We start from the raw sequence: 13,541 nt of genomic DNA, 5'->3' as shown, positions 1-13,541 counted from the left end.
AGCAGACGATGTAACCATCACCCACTCCCAAGAATACCATTTATTGAAGAACCAATGATTGAGGTCATTCAGATAAACCTCCGTCGGAGCGGAGAGATAGCTACAGACGCTCTGATGGAGAAACTATCAAACTAGTTTTATATATCCATTTCAAGTGTGGTCTAAACATGTTCAGCCTTCTGTGAGAATAGCACGATTAATATAGTTTGAATGCTAGGCCATAGCGGAGTAAGGAGGAATGAGAAGGCAGACGACTTGACCGTAGAAGCAGGAGGACTGCCATCAATAAACTTGACGAATGCGAAGCCGTTTTACATAGAACATGGCGAATGCGATGCTTTATGGAAGGTATATAAAAACCGACCTGTAGGAACTGGACCAATTTTTACTTATTTTACCTTTTTTGCGTTTTCAAGTTCTAGCTATCGTAGACATCCAGTGTGTCTTGACGCTATTATCTTAAAAGAGTTACTCTATCCGCTGATCTACCACTGATACCATAGATAGGAGAACTGCTGCTCATTGTATGCACAATTATTCCTTATAATCCATAGTGACTGAGCACCTGTCTTTCACGATAAAGTTTCGCTTAGATTTTGTAGATTGTTTTTTATGTATGCTTCAAGGTTATATTCAATTCCCAGCATAATTTTCAGTTCGGAAACAGAAGTACCTGTTAGACTAAAATCTTCCTCATCTTTATAAGAAATCTTAAAGCCATTAATCAATCTCATTTCATTATCTACTTAACAGTTAGATCGCGCCATGCGGTTGGTGGGAAAGTCATTGGAAAACAACGGTTTTTTTGTTCACATGGTACAAAATTGGAAGAATGATTTTCAAAAAATCAATTAATAGGAAATAAAAAAAATCTTTAAATTAGTAATTTTTTTTAAATTAAGCAACCATTTCAACCCCTTCCATTAATTTCTGGCAACTATTTATAAGCATTTAGTAGTTTCCAAAAAGCTTGAACTTCAACTAATACAAATTTCCAAATGTAAATACCCCATTAAGAATCCTTTGTACTGTATACACATTCCTTGGCATTGTACTGTATATATCGAATGGGCCCTTCTTAGGGTACTGTAAACTTCAAATGGCCGCTTCACACTGAAGTATATATATCTAATGGGCCCTTCTTAGGGTACTGTAAACTTCAAATGACCGCTTCACACTGAAGTGTATATATAAAGGGTCCCTTAAACTTAAATATTTATCTGTTAAACCTAAAAAGCTACAAGGACAATGTTTTAATATTTTTAATATTTTGATCTTCAAATAACATTTGAAACACATTATTAACAAAAAATTCTAAGACCTAAAATTAAAATTTTTCTTAAACTTAAATGTCTTGATCTTACACGTTAGATTCAGTCAAGTTAATAGTTTTATGCTCCACATCCCATGCCATTATAACACACCCTACTCGCAACCTTACTTAACATTATCTACACAAAATTGCATGCAAAAATACAATTTTTCATTTTGTGTTGGGTGAGGGTTTCCAGCCACTTTAACACTCCCTAAATTTCCTATGAATTCATATTTTTCTTCCTAGTTGGAGTTGGAGAGTGAGGATTTAGTGTTTCCACCACAAAGTTCAGTCAAAAACCACATAAAACAAAAAACTAGTAAAATGTTGTTGTTGGTGGGGACTCACTAACCTATCAAAGAGATATCGTCCGATTAATAGAACCCTTTGGGCAAAATGAACAGGCTGAAGAAGTCTATGCTCAAAGAGACATTGCAAACACTTGAAAAAAATTGTATGGCGGTGGTTGTTGGAGTCATCTATCAAAGCACCAGCAATGCACTTGTGCATTCGCCAACATCAAGCATTTGGCAAAAAAAACTCTTTGATTTGCCTCAAAACTTAAGCGGCTGCAATACATTGCTTGCGTTTCTCTGTTTGCCAGGCTGGTTATCTCTATGACTCAACTTCTTTTGTCGGTCCCCGTTTTGTGTTTTGGCCAAAAAGCAAGAATTCAAAGGCCTAACCGCAAAACAGAACAGCTTGTGTGCGGTGTGTGGTTAAAGTCCTCTACCCCTTGTCATCTGCTTAGTTAGTTTTGCCCCCTGCAGCTATGCACGGGCTAGCTTCGTTAACTTGATTTGTTGGTTCACTGGCTTGGAGCCATAATGACAGTGCGCAAAAAAGACAGGCAGTAGTAATACAAAACTCAAAAAAACCAAAAACCTATACAAACCTGTACACAAAACAACGACAACAACAAACGAAAAAGTTTAGAAAATAACAACGAAATGAAAAATTGCATCCAATTTTGCTTTGAAATTCTCTTTCACTGCAGGTTCACCGGTTTGGTCAAGCATTTATTTTTAGTGGTGATTCTTGGTTAGCACTTTTTGTGTACTTCCAGTAATAGGTTAGGCAGAATAGTGATATAATGAGAAGTCAACTATCCTTAGGGAGGCCATAAACTAAAGTGCTGAGCAGTATTTTAGTGTGCTGTCCACTTTGAGTAAAGAAGGTTGGACAAGCTAGGGCCTAGCATGAATTCCATATGAAATATCGTTTAAAATGCTTTTAAGAGGTTAAAAAAGGTTACGTTTCAAATCGAACTGGTTGTTTGTAAGCAGTTTTGGTCTAGACGATCAAAAGGTACAAGTTTATAGATCAAAGATGAAGAGAGGAGAGAAAAAGGTAGGATGTAAATTTAGATTCGGTACTTCTACAGACTGGGTTCGATTAATTTATTCTCATCAAGAAAAATTCCACAGTTATCAACACGCTGGCTTCCAGGCTTCCAGGCTTGCTGCCATAGGCCCTGGCGCTCTTTGACCAGAACCTGCCTGCCCAAGGTAGCGGTTGGTGGTTCTGCAGCGTCGGACATAAAGTATGTTCTCAATCGATTGTTTCTAATCAAAAAAGGTTTCCATAGCAAGCAATCAGCCGATATACAATTTTCTTCATCAAGTATGTCAATTGTTTACATTTTCGCCTACATTTTGACATACGTAATGTTCATGGTGCCTTTACACTTTTGTTTCTCCGCAAGCGATGCAACTTTTTCTTAGGGAATCCTGGAATGAAACAAATGCTGTTCGCTTGAATGGGGTGGCTTAGAAGAGACTTTTCATAGGTAGATTTACACAGATAGATTATTCTAATAATGCTAAACAGGTTTGCACGACATAAAACAAAAAACTTTCCAGAAATTATCATACCATCTTCTCTTCTTCCCTCATTTCAAGTATTGCAAACTTGTGTTTGAAAGTCAGTAGTTGTTTGTTGCCCAAGGTGTTAGTAGAGTTCTCCTACCGCTCTTCTCTAACACACAAATTAAAATTTGTTATGCGAACCTGCCAAGGGAAGCATGTAGTTCTCTAACATAACACCATAACCTAGCCACTGACTTTCGCTTCGTCCAATGTACATGTACATGGTCTTTTGCAAACACTTTATACATGCAACCTTATAGCAAAGCATTGCTTTTGGGTTAAAATGTTCATATTTTATTGGCAATTTCCTCAAAAGCCAGCAGGCATTGCCTTCCCCTACTAGTTTTTTTGTGCTACAGTTTTCCCATTTGGCCAAATGCCTGCCAAATATAAAGTCATCAGTGACAGCTCCGCCTAAGGGTGTGTTTCTAATAGGTGGCAAACCAATGACCACCCTCACATCGACATAGGATATTTTAATCAAATTTTGTCTGTAAGCCAAGTGATATAGTTATGCATTGCCCTAAAACAATGTGAAATATTGGAAGTTGGCCAGGACTTCCTTAAATGAAGAGGGGCAGGACAGATTGAGAGTATGTAATTGCAATATTTCGGGTAGGTGGCCAGATATTTGGCATTAAAAATAGGAAAGGTGTTGACAGAAATTGAAAAGTGGTGTAAACACGTTAGAAAAATGTCTACAAGATTTGTATTTTTTGGAATCATATGCAAGCTAAACATGAAAGGATCCAGCTGGACCAGACAGGAGTTCTCATAGGTGAGGGCTTCGTCCGAACAACCACTTCTAGTTTCTGTAGCAGTCTACAATGACGAGAGGGATAAGTGCTTGTAAGGCATCATGGCACGGAAAAAGTTCTCGCCCAATTTCTTACAACCACAGCTAATTAGCGCACTCCCTTCAAGACTTCCGATCAGCCATACGAGGTCAAATTTTTGAGTACATCTGGCTGGAACGTTAACCTTTCGTTGATGGGATAAGACACCATGGTGTACACGAATAGTTTCAATATGCGGTGTTTTCTAAGATGCAGCGGGTATATCGACCTTTGTAAAACTTCCTGAGTATTTCAGGCGAATTTATAGGCCATACAAGTAAAAACGTGCTAAGTTCGGCCGGGACGAATCTTATATACCCTCCACCATAGATCGCATTTGTCAAGTTCTTTTCCCGGTATCTCTTTTTAGGCAAACAAAGGATAAAAAAGAATTTCTATGTTATCGGAGCTATATCAAGTTATGGTCCGATTCATCATTGTGTAAAATTACAGCCAATTCGAGTAAGAATTGCGCCCTTTAGGGGCTCAAGTATTAAAATAGGGAGATCGGATTATATGGGAGCTGTATCAGGCTATAGATGGGAGAATCCGTTATACAATATTTCAGCCAAATTGAAAAACAATTGCGGCGTTTTATGGCTCCAGAAGTCAAGATCCCAGATCGGTTTATATGGCAGCTTTGTCAGGTTGTAAACCGATTTGAACCATATTTAGCAGTTGTTGGAAGTCGAAACAAAACACGTCATGCAAAATTTCAGCCAAATCAGATACGAATGGCGCCATCTAGTGAGCTAAAAAATTCAAAATTCAAGAACACTTTATATGGCAGCTATAACACGTAATGCACCGTTTTGAAACAATTGTTTGAAATCATAACAAAGCACCTTATGCAAATAAGATGTGCGCCCTCTAGTTTTTAGATTTTGCGTGTTACTTTTATGGGATTTGCTTACAGAGTTGCATTTTTCAACGCAACGCTCAAAAACAAAACTCAATATTTGTATTGGCCTTCAATGTGTAAACATTCTACAATGTGTGAACACCCCATTAGGAGAGCAAACTCATACTCCTTTAAATTAGGTTGCACTATCATAAAACATCCGTTTCTCGTATGGCGGCAATTTTTTAATTTGTGTGTTTTTATTATCCTTACAAGCTGCTGGATACGGGCAGGCAATCAATCTCTTCGTCCATGATTTTGTGCCAAGGACTTAAACTAATTCTAAACATTAAATTTTTCAAAATGTTTCTGCTCTTACCATATTTAACTGAAAAATTTCCCTTATTCTTTTCCAGAACAAATCCTTTGAAGCGTACAAAATCTGTTACCAAATTGGAACGCACTAAAAGAGGTTCGGGAGGATTGCGCGGATCTCGTTCCCACGAAAGTTTATTATCCAGTCATGCAGTAATGTCCACCATAGGTATGTAAACAAACTAAAATTTCATAATCCCTTATTAATCTTTTTCCACATTCTCTCTTAGATCTCTCTTGCACCGGTGCTGTGGGTGTAGCACCCGTTCACCAATCTGTGCTGGGACGACGCTATTGTTTCCAAGTGCGTGGCGGACCACGTGGAGAACGTTATTACTCATGTGGCTCACGTCAGGAACGTGATTTGTGGATCTATTCATTGCGCAAATCGATTGCACCAAATGCTGAACACACCCGCCACACAGACAACTCCCTCAAGATGTGGATATACGAGGCCAAAAATCTACCACCAAAGAAAAAATATTTTTGCGAATTGCATCTCGATAAGACCCTTTATGGTCGCACTAGTGTTAAACTACAAACCGATCTACTCTTTTGGGGTGAATATTTCGACTTTCCCGATATACCCGACATCAATGTCATCACTGTGAATGTTTTCCGCGAAGTGGAAAAGAAAAAGAAACGTGACAAGCACATGTTTGTTGGCTCGGTAAAGATACCTATCCATGAGGTCACCACCCGCTTGTTCTCCGAAGATTGGTATCCAATATTGAGTGAGAAGAATGATAGTCTTAATCGCAATGGCAAAGAGGTTATACCTACGCTACGCATTAAATGTCGCTTCCAAAGTATTGACATTTTGCCCATTAATGTTTATGCCGATTTCTTGGCCTACATCAAGGAGAACTACAAGAAAGTTTGCGAAACTTTGGAGCCGGTAATTGGTGTAAAGGCTAAAGAGGATATTGGTCAATCTTTAGTCTTGCTGATGCATGCCCAAGGCTTGGCTGGTTCATTCTTAACCGATGTAGTTGCTTTGGATCTACTACGTGTTGGTGATCAACGTCTGACCTTCCGCGGCAATTCTTTGGCCACCAAGAGCATGGAAGCCTTTTTGAAGCTGACCGGTGAACAGTATTTGCAAGATACGTTGGCTGGACCCATTAATGAGATCATACAATCGGATCGTGACTGTGAAGTGGATCCCACCAAAGCGACTGGTTCGCTGCAAAGACAACAGGCATCCTTGAGAGCTGCCGTACGCAATGCCTGGCAATGCATCTATGAATCGCACAAGAATTTCCCGCCACAGCTGAGGAATTGCTTTGCCACGTTCCGCGAACGGTTGGAGCAGTTGGGACGTCAAGATATGGCTGATAATTTAATATCAGCCTCCATATTTTTACGTTTTCTATGTCCGGCTATATTATCACCCAGTTTGTTTAATATAACCAATGGTAAGTTGGCGATAAAAATAATCAGACAGATATTTTATTGTTTTCGTTTGCTTTTCCAGAATTGCCCTCTACCCGCGCCACCCGCAATCTCACCTTGGTAGCTAAGACTCTACAAACCTTGGCAAATTTCACCCGTTTCCAGGGCAAAGAAAACTTCATGGAATTCCTCAATGACTTCCTGGAACATGAGGCACCCAAAATGAAAGAATTCTTGCAAAACATTTCCACCCGTCCGGAACATGCTACGCCCGAGTCCATATTGGATTGGGCTGGCTACATCGATCAAGGCAAACAACTTTCCATACTTCATATGTTGTTGAACGAAAGTATTTCCAAACTGCCCGAGGCTCGCCAGCAGGATTTGGATCCTCTGCAGCATATACTGGATGAAATAAGCAAAGCCAAAGAAAGCAACAATTACATGCAGCATTTGCCATGCAACATGATGATGATGTCCACCTCAACAACCAGCGAAAATCAAGAGAATCGCAATCCCGATGAGATGATGACTTCACAAAGTTCAGCTGGCGGCCAAAGTGGAGTGGTGCAACAGGCTCAATTGGCCCAGCCACAGCATGCGGTGGTCACCAAGCCAGTACCTGCTGAAAGAGGCATTATGAGAGGTGTGCTGACTCCCAGCTCGTTGGAGAAAAACATTTTCCGCTATAACGATCCCACTGTAAATGGCTTGTTGCAACAACAACAACAACAACAGCAGCAGCAGCAACAGAACTTGAGCAACATGGATAAACGCCACTCGAATTCCCAGACTTCTATTGTGGGCCTCACTTACACCAGTGGCATGCAACATGCCCAAAGTCAAAGCTCCATAGCCTCTTCTTCACAAATGATAATGCCTGCTGGTGTGCCCCACCATTGCCCACCAGCCCCCAATGCCAGTGTTTCGAATACCATGGATCGTCTGTATTACACCGCCACTAGTTCCAATGGTAATCTTTCCACAGCCAGTCAGAATGGCAATGAAAGCGAAGTAAGCTCGGCTGGTGGCCAAGTTCGCGCCACCACTTTGCCCAGAGGTAATAATAACTATGATGAGTCCAGTGGTGATTTTATACAGATTTCCGGTTTGGATACCAACAGTGCTTTTGTGCGCAAATCTCCCACACCCCTGCTTAAGAGCCAGGCTAGCCAAGGTGGAGTGGTTACGAGTGCCGTCAGCATGTTAAATGCTTCCCAGCAGCAAAAGCAGCAGCAACGTATGCTGAATAACTCTTCCTTGAGCCTGACTTTGAGCGATCGTACCCCCAGCAAATTGAATTTGGGTATTCCTGATCACTCAAGCTCACCTTTGTCCCACAAAGTGTCAGCCTATCCGCGCAATAGGGACTCTAATCCCAATTCGAATATGCCCATGAAATTGGAAGATTTAGATGATCTCTTCAAATATGCCGAAGAACATGCAGTAGTGGGTGAAGTGCAGCCCTCCAAAAACAAAGAACAATTATCGGGTAAGACCAGTCATGGCTCCAGTTCAGGATACCAAAGTATTAACACCCAGGGAAGGGAGGACTCGCAACAGCAGCAGCAGCCTCAAACAAAAGCCGGCATGGCAGCTCCTTTGGCCTTTAAGAATCCCAGTTATCAATTGCAACAGAGCACAACATCCACACAAGCCCCCCCGGGTCATCATCATCACCACCATCATCACCAAAGATCGAATTACAACTCTGCCCTGACAGCCCATCAACAATTGTTTGGTGGCAACAATAGAACCAAATCAACTGCTGGTGGTATTGTGGCAGCTAGGGCAGCTCTATTGAATGGTGCTGCCCCACTAACCCCATCGTCCAGTGAGGAACGTCTTTCCACAGATAATTATCACAACTATGCTCCGGTAAATAAGCTTTTGAAATCGCCTTCTCATGGTCATTTGGATGCCCAAAGAACTTTGAGTGGTGGTAGTACCTCTTCAGCTTCAAGCTCGAATATGCAAGGATTCAATGGCACACAATCACAGCCACAACAGCAGCAGCAGCAACAGCAACGCATGCCACGCACAAATCCACAATTCAAACGAGAGGATATCTATGCACCCTTGAATAATGGTGGCAATTATTTGACTTCCTCTTCAGCCTCGTCGGCGGGCAGCAGCGGAATAGCCCAGCATGCAGGAACTGTGGCAATTTGTAATAATTCTACAAGGCAACAACAACAAATAGGCAGCGGCAATAATGGGGCTATGATGGCAGGCAATGGCAGATATCAACGAAGATTGAGTTTGGATTCGGCCAGAACCTTGTCGGATAGCTCAACCGATACCGAGGGTAAGTTGTGTGATTGTTATAGACGAATTTGTTTGATGGTTAATTGTTGTTCTTTTTGTTTTGCTCGCTTTAGGCCCCTGCCCCCCTCATGAGGGCAATAAACGCCGTCGTCAACCTCGCAATCATGCTACCAACAGTTCAAATGGCCTTTCCACACATGCCACCTCGGGCAATTCTACCGCTCTCAGCAGCTATGATCAAAATGGAGAAATTCAATTATTGCAAGAAACCTTGGACACATTGCGCCACACTCTGGACCGCGATGAAGCCGAATTAAGAGATTCTAGCGATGAGCTTTTTGCTTTACAACGTTGCAATGGCTTTAATGGTTGTGGACCCAATGGTGTTACCAGTTTGACAGCCACCAATTTGAGCTTACAATCGGAATCGACCATGAGAAGTATTATTGATAGGTAAATTGATAGAGAGATGAAATTATTTTTCTTTTGAAACTGTATTTTTTGTTTGTCTGAAAGTTTTTATAGCCACTGTCACTGGCTTAACTAAACCCCAAAAGCAACTAGTCCTTTAAAAACTTTTATCTTTCCTTGGCCTTATGCTGTGTCAAGGAGACGGCGCAGAGGGCGCAATTCTTGTCCGATTTGGCTGACATTTTGCACATATCGTGTTGGTACGGTATCGCACAACAGTGCCAAGTATGGTCTAAATCAGTCCATAGCCTGATGTAGATGTTCGTCCGTCCGTCTGTCGAAATCACGATAGCTGTCGAACGCGTAAAGCTAGCCGCTTGAAATTTTGCACAGATACTTAATAGGTCGTTGCAAACGGGCCATATCGGTACAGATTTGGATATAGCTCCCATATAAACCGATCTCCCAATTTGACTTCTTGAGCCACAATTTATAGCCAATTTGGCTGAAATTTCATATATAGTGTTTTGTTTTGACTTCCAATCGGTCAAAAAACCTGATATAGCTCCCATATAAACTGATATAAAATGATCTGCCGATTTGACTTCTTGAGCCCCTGGAAGCCTCAATTGTCATCTGATTTGGCTAAAATTTTGCACATAGTTTTCCATTATGACTTCCAACAACTGTGCCACGTACGGTTTAAATCGGTCTATAACCTGATATAGCTCCCATATAAACCGATCTCCCCATTTGACTTTTTTTGCCCCTGGAAGTCACAATTTTTTCCCATTTGGCTGAAATTTTGCACTTCATGTTCCGTTATTGCTTCTAACAATTGTGCCGAGTGCGATTCAAATCGGTCAAGAACTTTATGTAGCTCCCATGTAAACCGGTCTTTCGATCACCCTTGTGCGGTTCTTAGAGCTTTAATTTTTGCTGGTATGACAGAAGTTTGGTATGTAGAATAAAATTATGCCCTGCAAATAAATTTATTTCGTATACATTTTTATTTTTTCATTTTTCCATTGGTGGGTTCCCAAGATTCGGCCCGACCGAACTTAGCACGCTTTTACTTATTTATTCTAAGGGCCTACCGGTGGCCTCTTGGTCCGTTCCATGAACATTCCACTAAGGAACAGGGGCAAACTTCTCACATATCAATGAATGCAGTCCGATTCAAGTTTAAGGTCAATGATAAGGGGCCCCCTTTTTAAAGCCGAGTCCGAACGGCGTGCCGCAGTGCGACACCTCTTTGGAGAGAAGTTTTACATGGCATAGTACCTCACAAATGTTGCCAGCATTAGGAGGGGAAAACCACCGCTGAAAATTTTTTCTGATGGTCTCGCCAGGATTCGAACCTAGACGTTCAGCGTCATAGGCGGACATGCTAACCTCTGCGCTACGGTGGCCTCCTTGGACTTGGACATACTAACCCAAAAATTTATTTTTTTTTATAAACACCTTTTTTAAGTTTTTCGTTTATTTTTTTTTTATTTATTATTAGCTAATTTTTTGGAATACAATTAAAAATCATTTGGCATTAATTCTTTCTTTGTCATTTTTTTTTTACTTAAAGATTAATAACCATGGAAGAGGAACTACGTCGTGAGCAATTGAAGATGTCCTTGGCTTTATCACACAAACAGCGAGTCATTGAGGAACAGGGTCAGCAAATAGCAGCATTAGATGCAGCCAATACTCGCTTGTTAAGTGCATTGACCGTTTTAAGGCAACGCTATGAGACACAACACCAGCAACAGAATCAAACGCAGCAATAGGTTAAAAAAAAATAGAAAATAAAGGGAAAACTGTTCTTTAAAAAATTAAACCTTTTTTCCCCTTTTTCTATAAAGAATCTTTGGTTTTTATTTTTCTCCAGAAACCCCTACCCCCCACCCTCACACACATTGCATGTTTTTAATGTATATCTAAAATTACATAATTTTTAATTTTTTTATGTTAAGTTTTAAAAAGTATTTTTTTTTTTTGTTTAAAAAAAAAATAGAGAAGTTATACAACCCCCCCTGAGCCCCCAATAGAGACCTCTTAAAGAGCGTTGTTTTTATTTTTTGTGTAAGCAAGCGTAAATTTGTGCGTAATTTGTATAAGCTATCCCTTCTCCCTCTACTTTTAAAACAAGCAAAGGGAATTTGTTTTGAATATCTAAGAAAAAAGTATAAACTGTTTTCTTTTTTAACATTTTTAGGTTAAGTTGATGAAAATTTTTGAAAAAAAAACTGTTTTTAATTTGTATTGTATTTTTCTGTATTGTATTTTTTTAACCACAACAAAATGTTTTTATTTTAAAACAAATTTATAAATATTTAAAAGCCTAAGTACCCCATAAAAAAATATATAAACCCATGGATAAACATTTTTAAGTAATAAAAAAAAAACAAACAAAAAAATGAATTAAATAAAGAAAAATTAAAAGTTGAAAAATTTCACAAAAATTTTATATATATTTAATCGAAAAGATAAACCTCCCCATGTAAAAATATTTACTTTTATGTTATAATTTATGATAATTTAACCAAAGTTATATATTGCAACAAATCTAAGAAGCCAAGGACCTTAGGTGGCCCCCAAAAATGGCTATAAGTTAAGTAACCCACAAACAAAAAGAAGGAAAGAAAGAAAACAAAACAGCAGACAAGTCTTCAACACTGACAAGGCTTGTTTGGTAGTACGAAAAACGTGTGTCGCCCTGTAAATGTTTTGAAACAAAATCTTCTTTAATATTTTTTTTTTTTGGAAATAGTTAAAAAAATTTGCATGAAAATTAATTTAATTTTTTTTTTAAATAAAATGCAGCTTTTAAAATGAATTTACAAGCAACACAAACACTATAGAAAAAGCAATAACCAAATAACTATTAAAGTTCTTTAACTATTATCTACCCTTCTTTATATAAATATGCGCTGCCTGCCCTCTCATACAATAACTACAACTTAATTACAAATATTTAAAAATTTTATTCAATGTTACAAAACAAAACTCGATTACAAATATACCACTATTATATAGCCCGGCTTAATTGTTCTACACATATATATATACATATAAACAAATATCTAAACATTTGCTGCTATTTTCCCCATTTGACACTCCTTCGTATATCTGTAGTTTTGCAATTTGTTTGCTTTACTTTTTTTGTTTTAAATGTTTTTATTTAATTAATCTACTTCTAAGCGATTTGTCGTCGTCTTAGCACACGACACAACACAACACACCACAATGAAAACAAATATTTAAATCGACAAACCAACATCTTCCTCCCTGTCATTTATAAAAACTAAACTACAAACAAAAATCATTAAAAAATTTATTGATAATAAACCACAAAAATATTTATGAAATGTAAACAAACCAGGTGTTTTTATTTCTATAAACCAAGGCAATAGGGCAAACCAGGCAAATTAAAAAAAGCCTCAAAAAATCGATTTTTTAAAAATCGATTTCGAAATTTCTGTTACCCTTTCAATTCTACGAACCTCGAAGATTCGAAGGCATCCCTGGATCGCAAATTCGAAAAAAATCAGTTGGCGGAAACGTTTCTCGAAAATGGGTTGGCCCATCAAAATTTTCAATTTTCGAAGCCCCAAAATTTTCTGAGCTAAGCACACAGAAGCGAAGTTCATGGCTCAAAAATACCATTCCAAGCAACATTCCGACATTTTTTCAAAAAATCTCGATTTTATTAAAAAAATTCTAATTCGAAATATCCCTAATCATTCAAAATCGCTGTGACTCTCTCACATCTTCGAATTTCGAACATAAGAAAGCATCCCTGGATCGCAAATTCGAAAAAAATCGGTTGGCGGAAACGTTTCTCGAAAATGGGTTAGCCCATCTAAATTTTCAATTTTCGAAGCCCCAAAATTTTTTGAGCTAAGCACACGGAAGCGAAGATCATGGCTCAAAAATACCATTCCAAGCAACATTCCGACAATTTTTTCAAGCACAAAATCTCGATTTTATTAATAAAAATCTAATTCGAAAAATCCCTACGACAATTTTTTCAAAAAATAAGCACAATATCTCGATTTTATTAAAAAAAATTCTAATTCGAAAAATCCCTACGACTTCAAAATCACTGTTACTCTCTCACATCTTCGAATTTCGAACATCAGAAAGCATCCCTGGATTGCAAATTCGAAGAGGAATCGTTTGGCGAAAACGTTTCTTAAAAATTTCCACTTTGATATTTTTTTGCATTTTTCGAGCAA

The 13,541-nt window shown here is 38.8% G+C and overlaps 1 protein-coding gene across 1 annotated transcript in view; it reads left to right on the top strand.

Annotated features, from left to right (window-relative positions):
- The window catches only part of LOC106093619 (ras GTPase-activating protein raskol), a 98,235-nt gene extending 85,554 nt beyond the window's left edge, over positions 1-12,681 (top strand). Inside the window, exons 3-7 of the mRNA XM_059367508.1 lie at positions 5,277-5,404; positions 5,466-6,653; positions 6,713-8,938; positions 9,012-9,351; positions 10,889-12,681. Of these exons, the coding sequence (XP_059223491.1) occupies positions 5,277-5,404; positions 5,466-6,653; positions 6,713-8,938; positions 9,012-9,351; positions 10,889-11,090 (4,084 nt within the window). The 3' untranslated portion in view covers positions 11,091-12,681. The remainder of the gene's footprint in view (positions 1-5,276; positions 5,405-5,465; positions 6,654-6,712; positions 8,939-9,011; positions 9,352-10,888) is intronic.
- Positions 12,682-13,541: the final 860 nt, after the last annotated feature.

This window comes from Stomoxys calcitrans, chromosome 4, assembly GCF_963082655.1.
Source record: "Stomoxys calcitrans chromosome 4, idStoCalc2.1, whole genome shotgun sequence".
In the NCBI taxonomy this organism is placed as follows: Eukaryota; Metazoa; Arthropoda; class Insecta; order Diptera; family Muscidae; genus Stomoxys; species Stomoxys calcitrans.
This window is presented reverse-complemented; position numbering and strand designations above follow the sequence as displayed.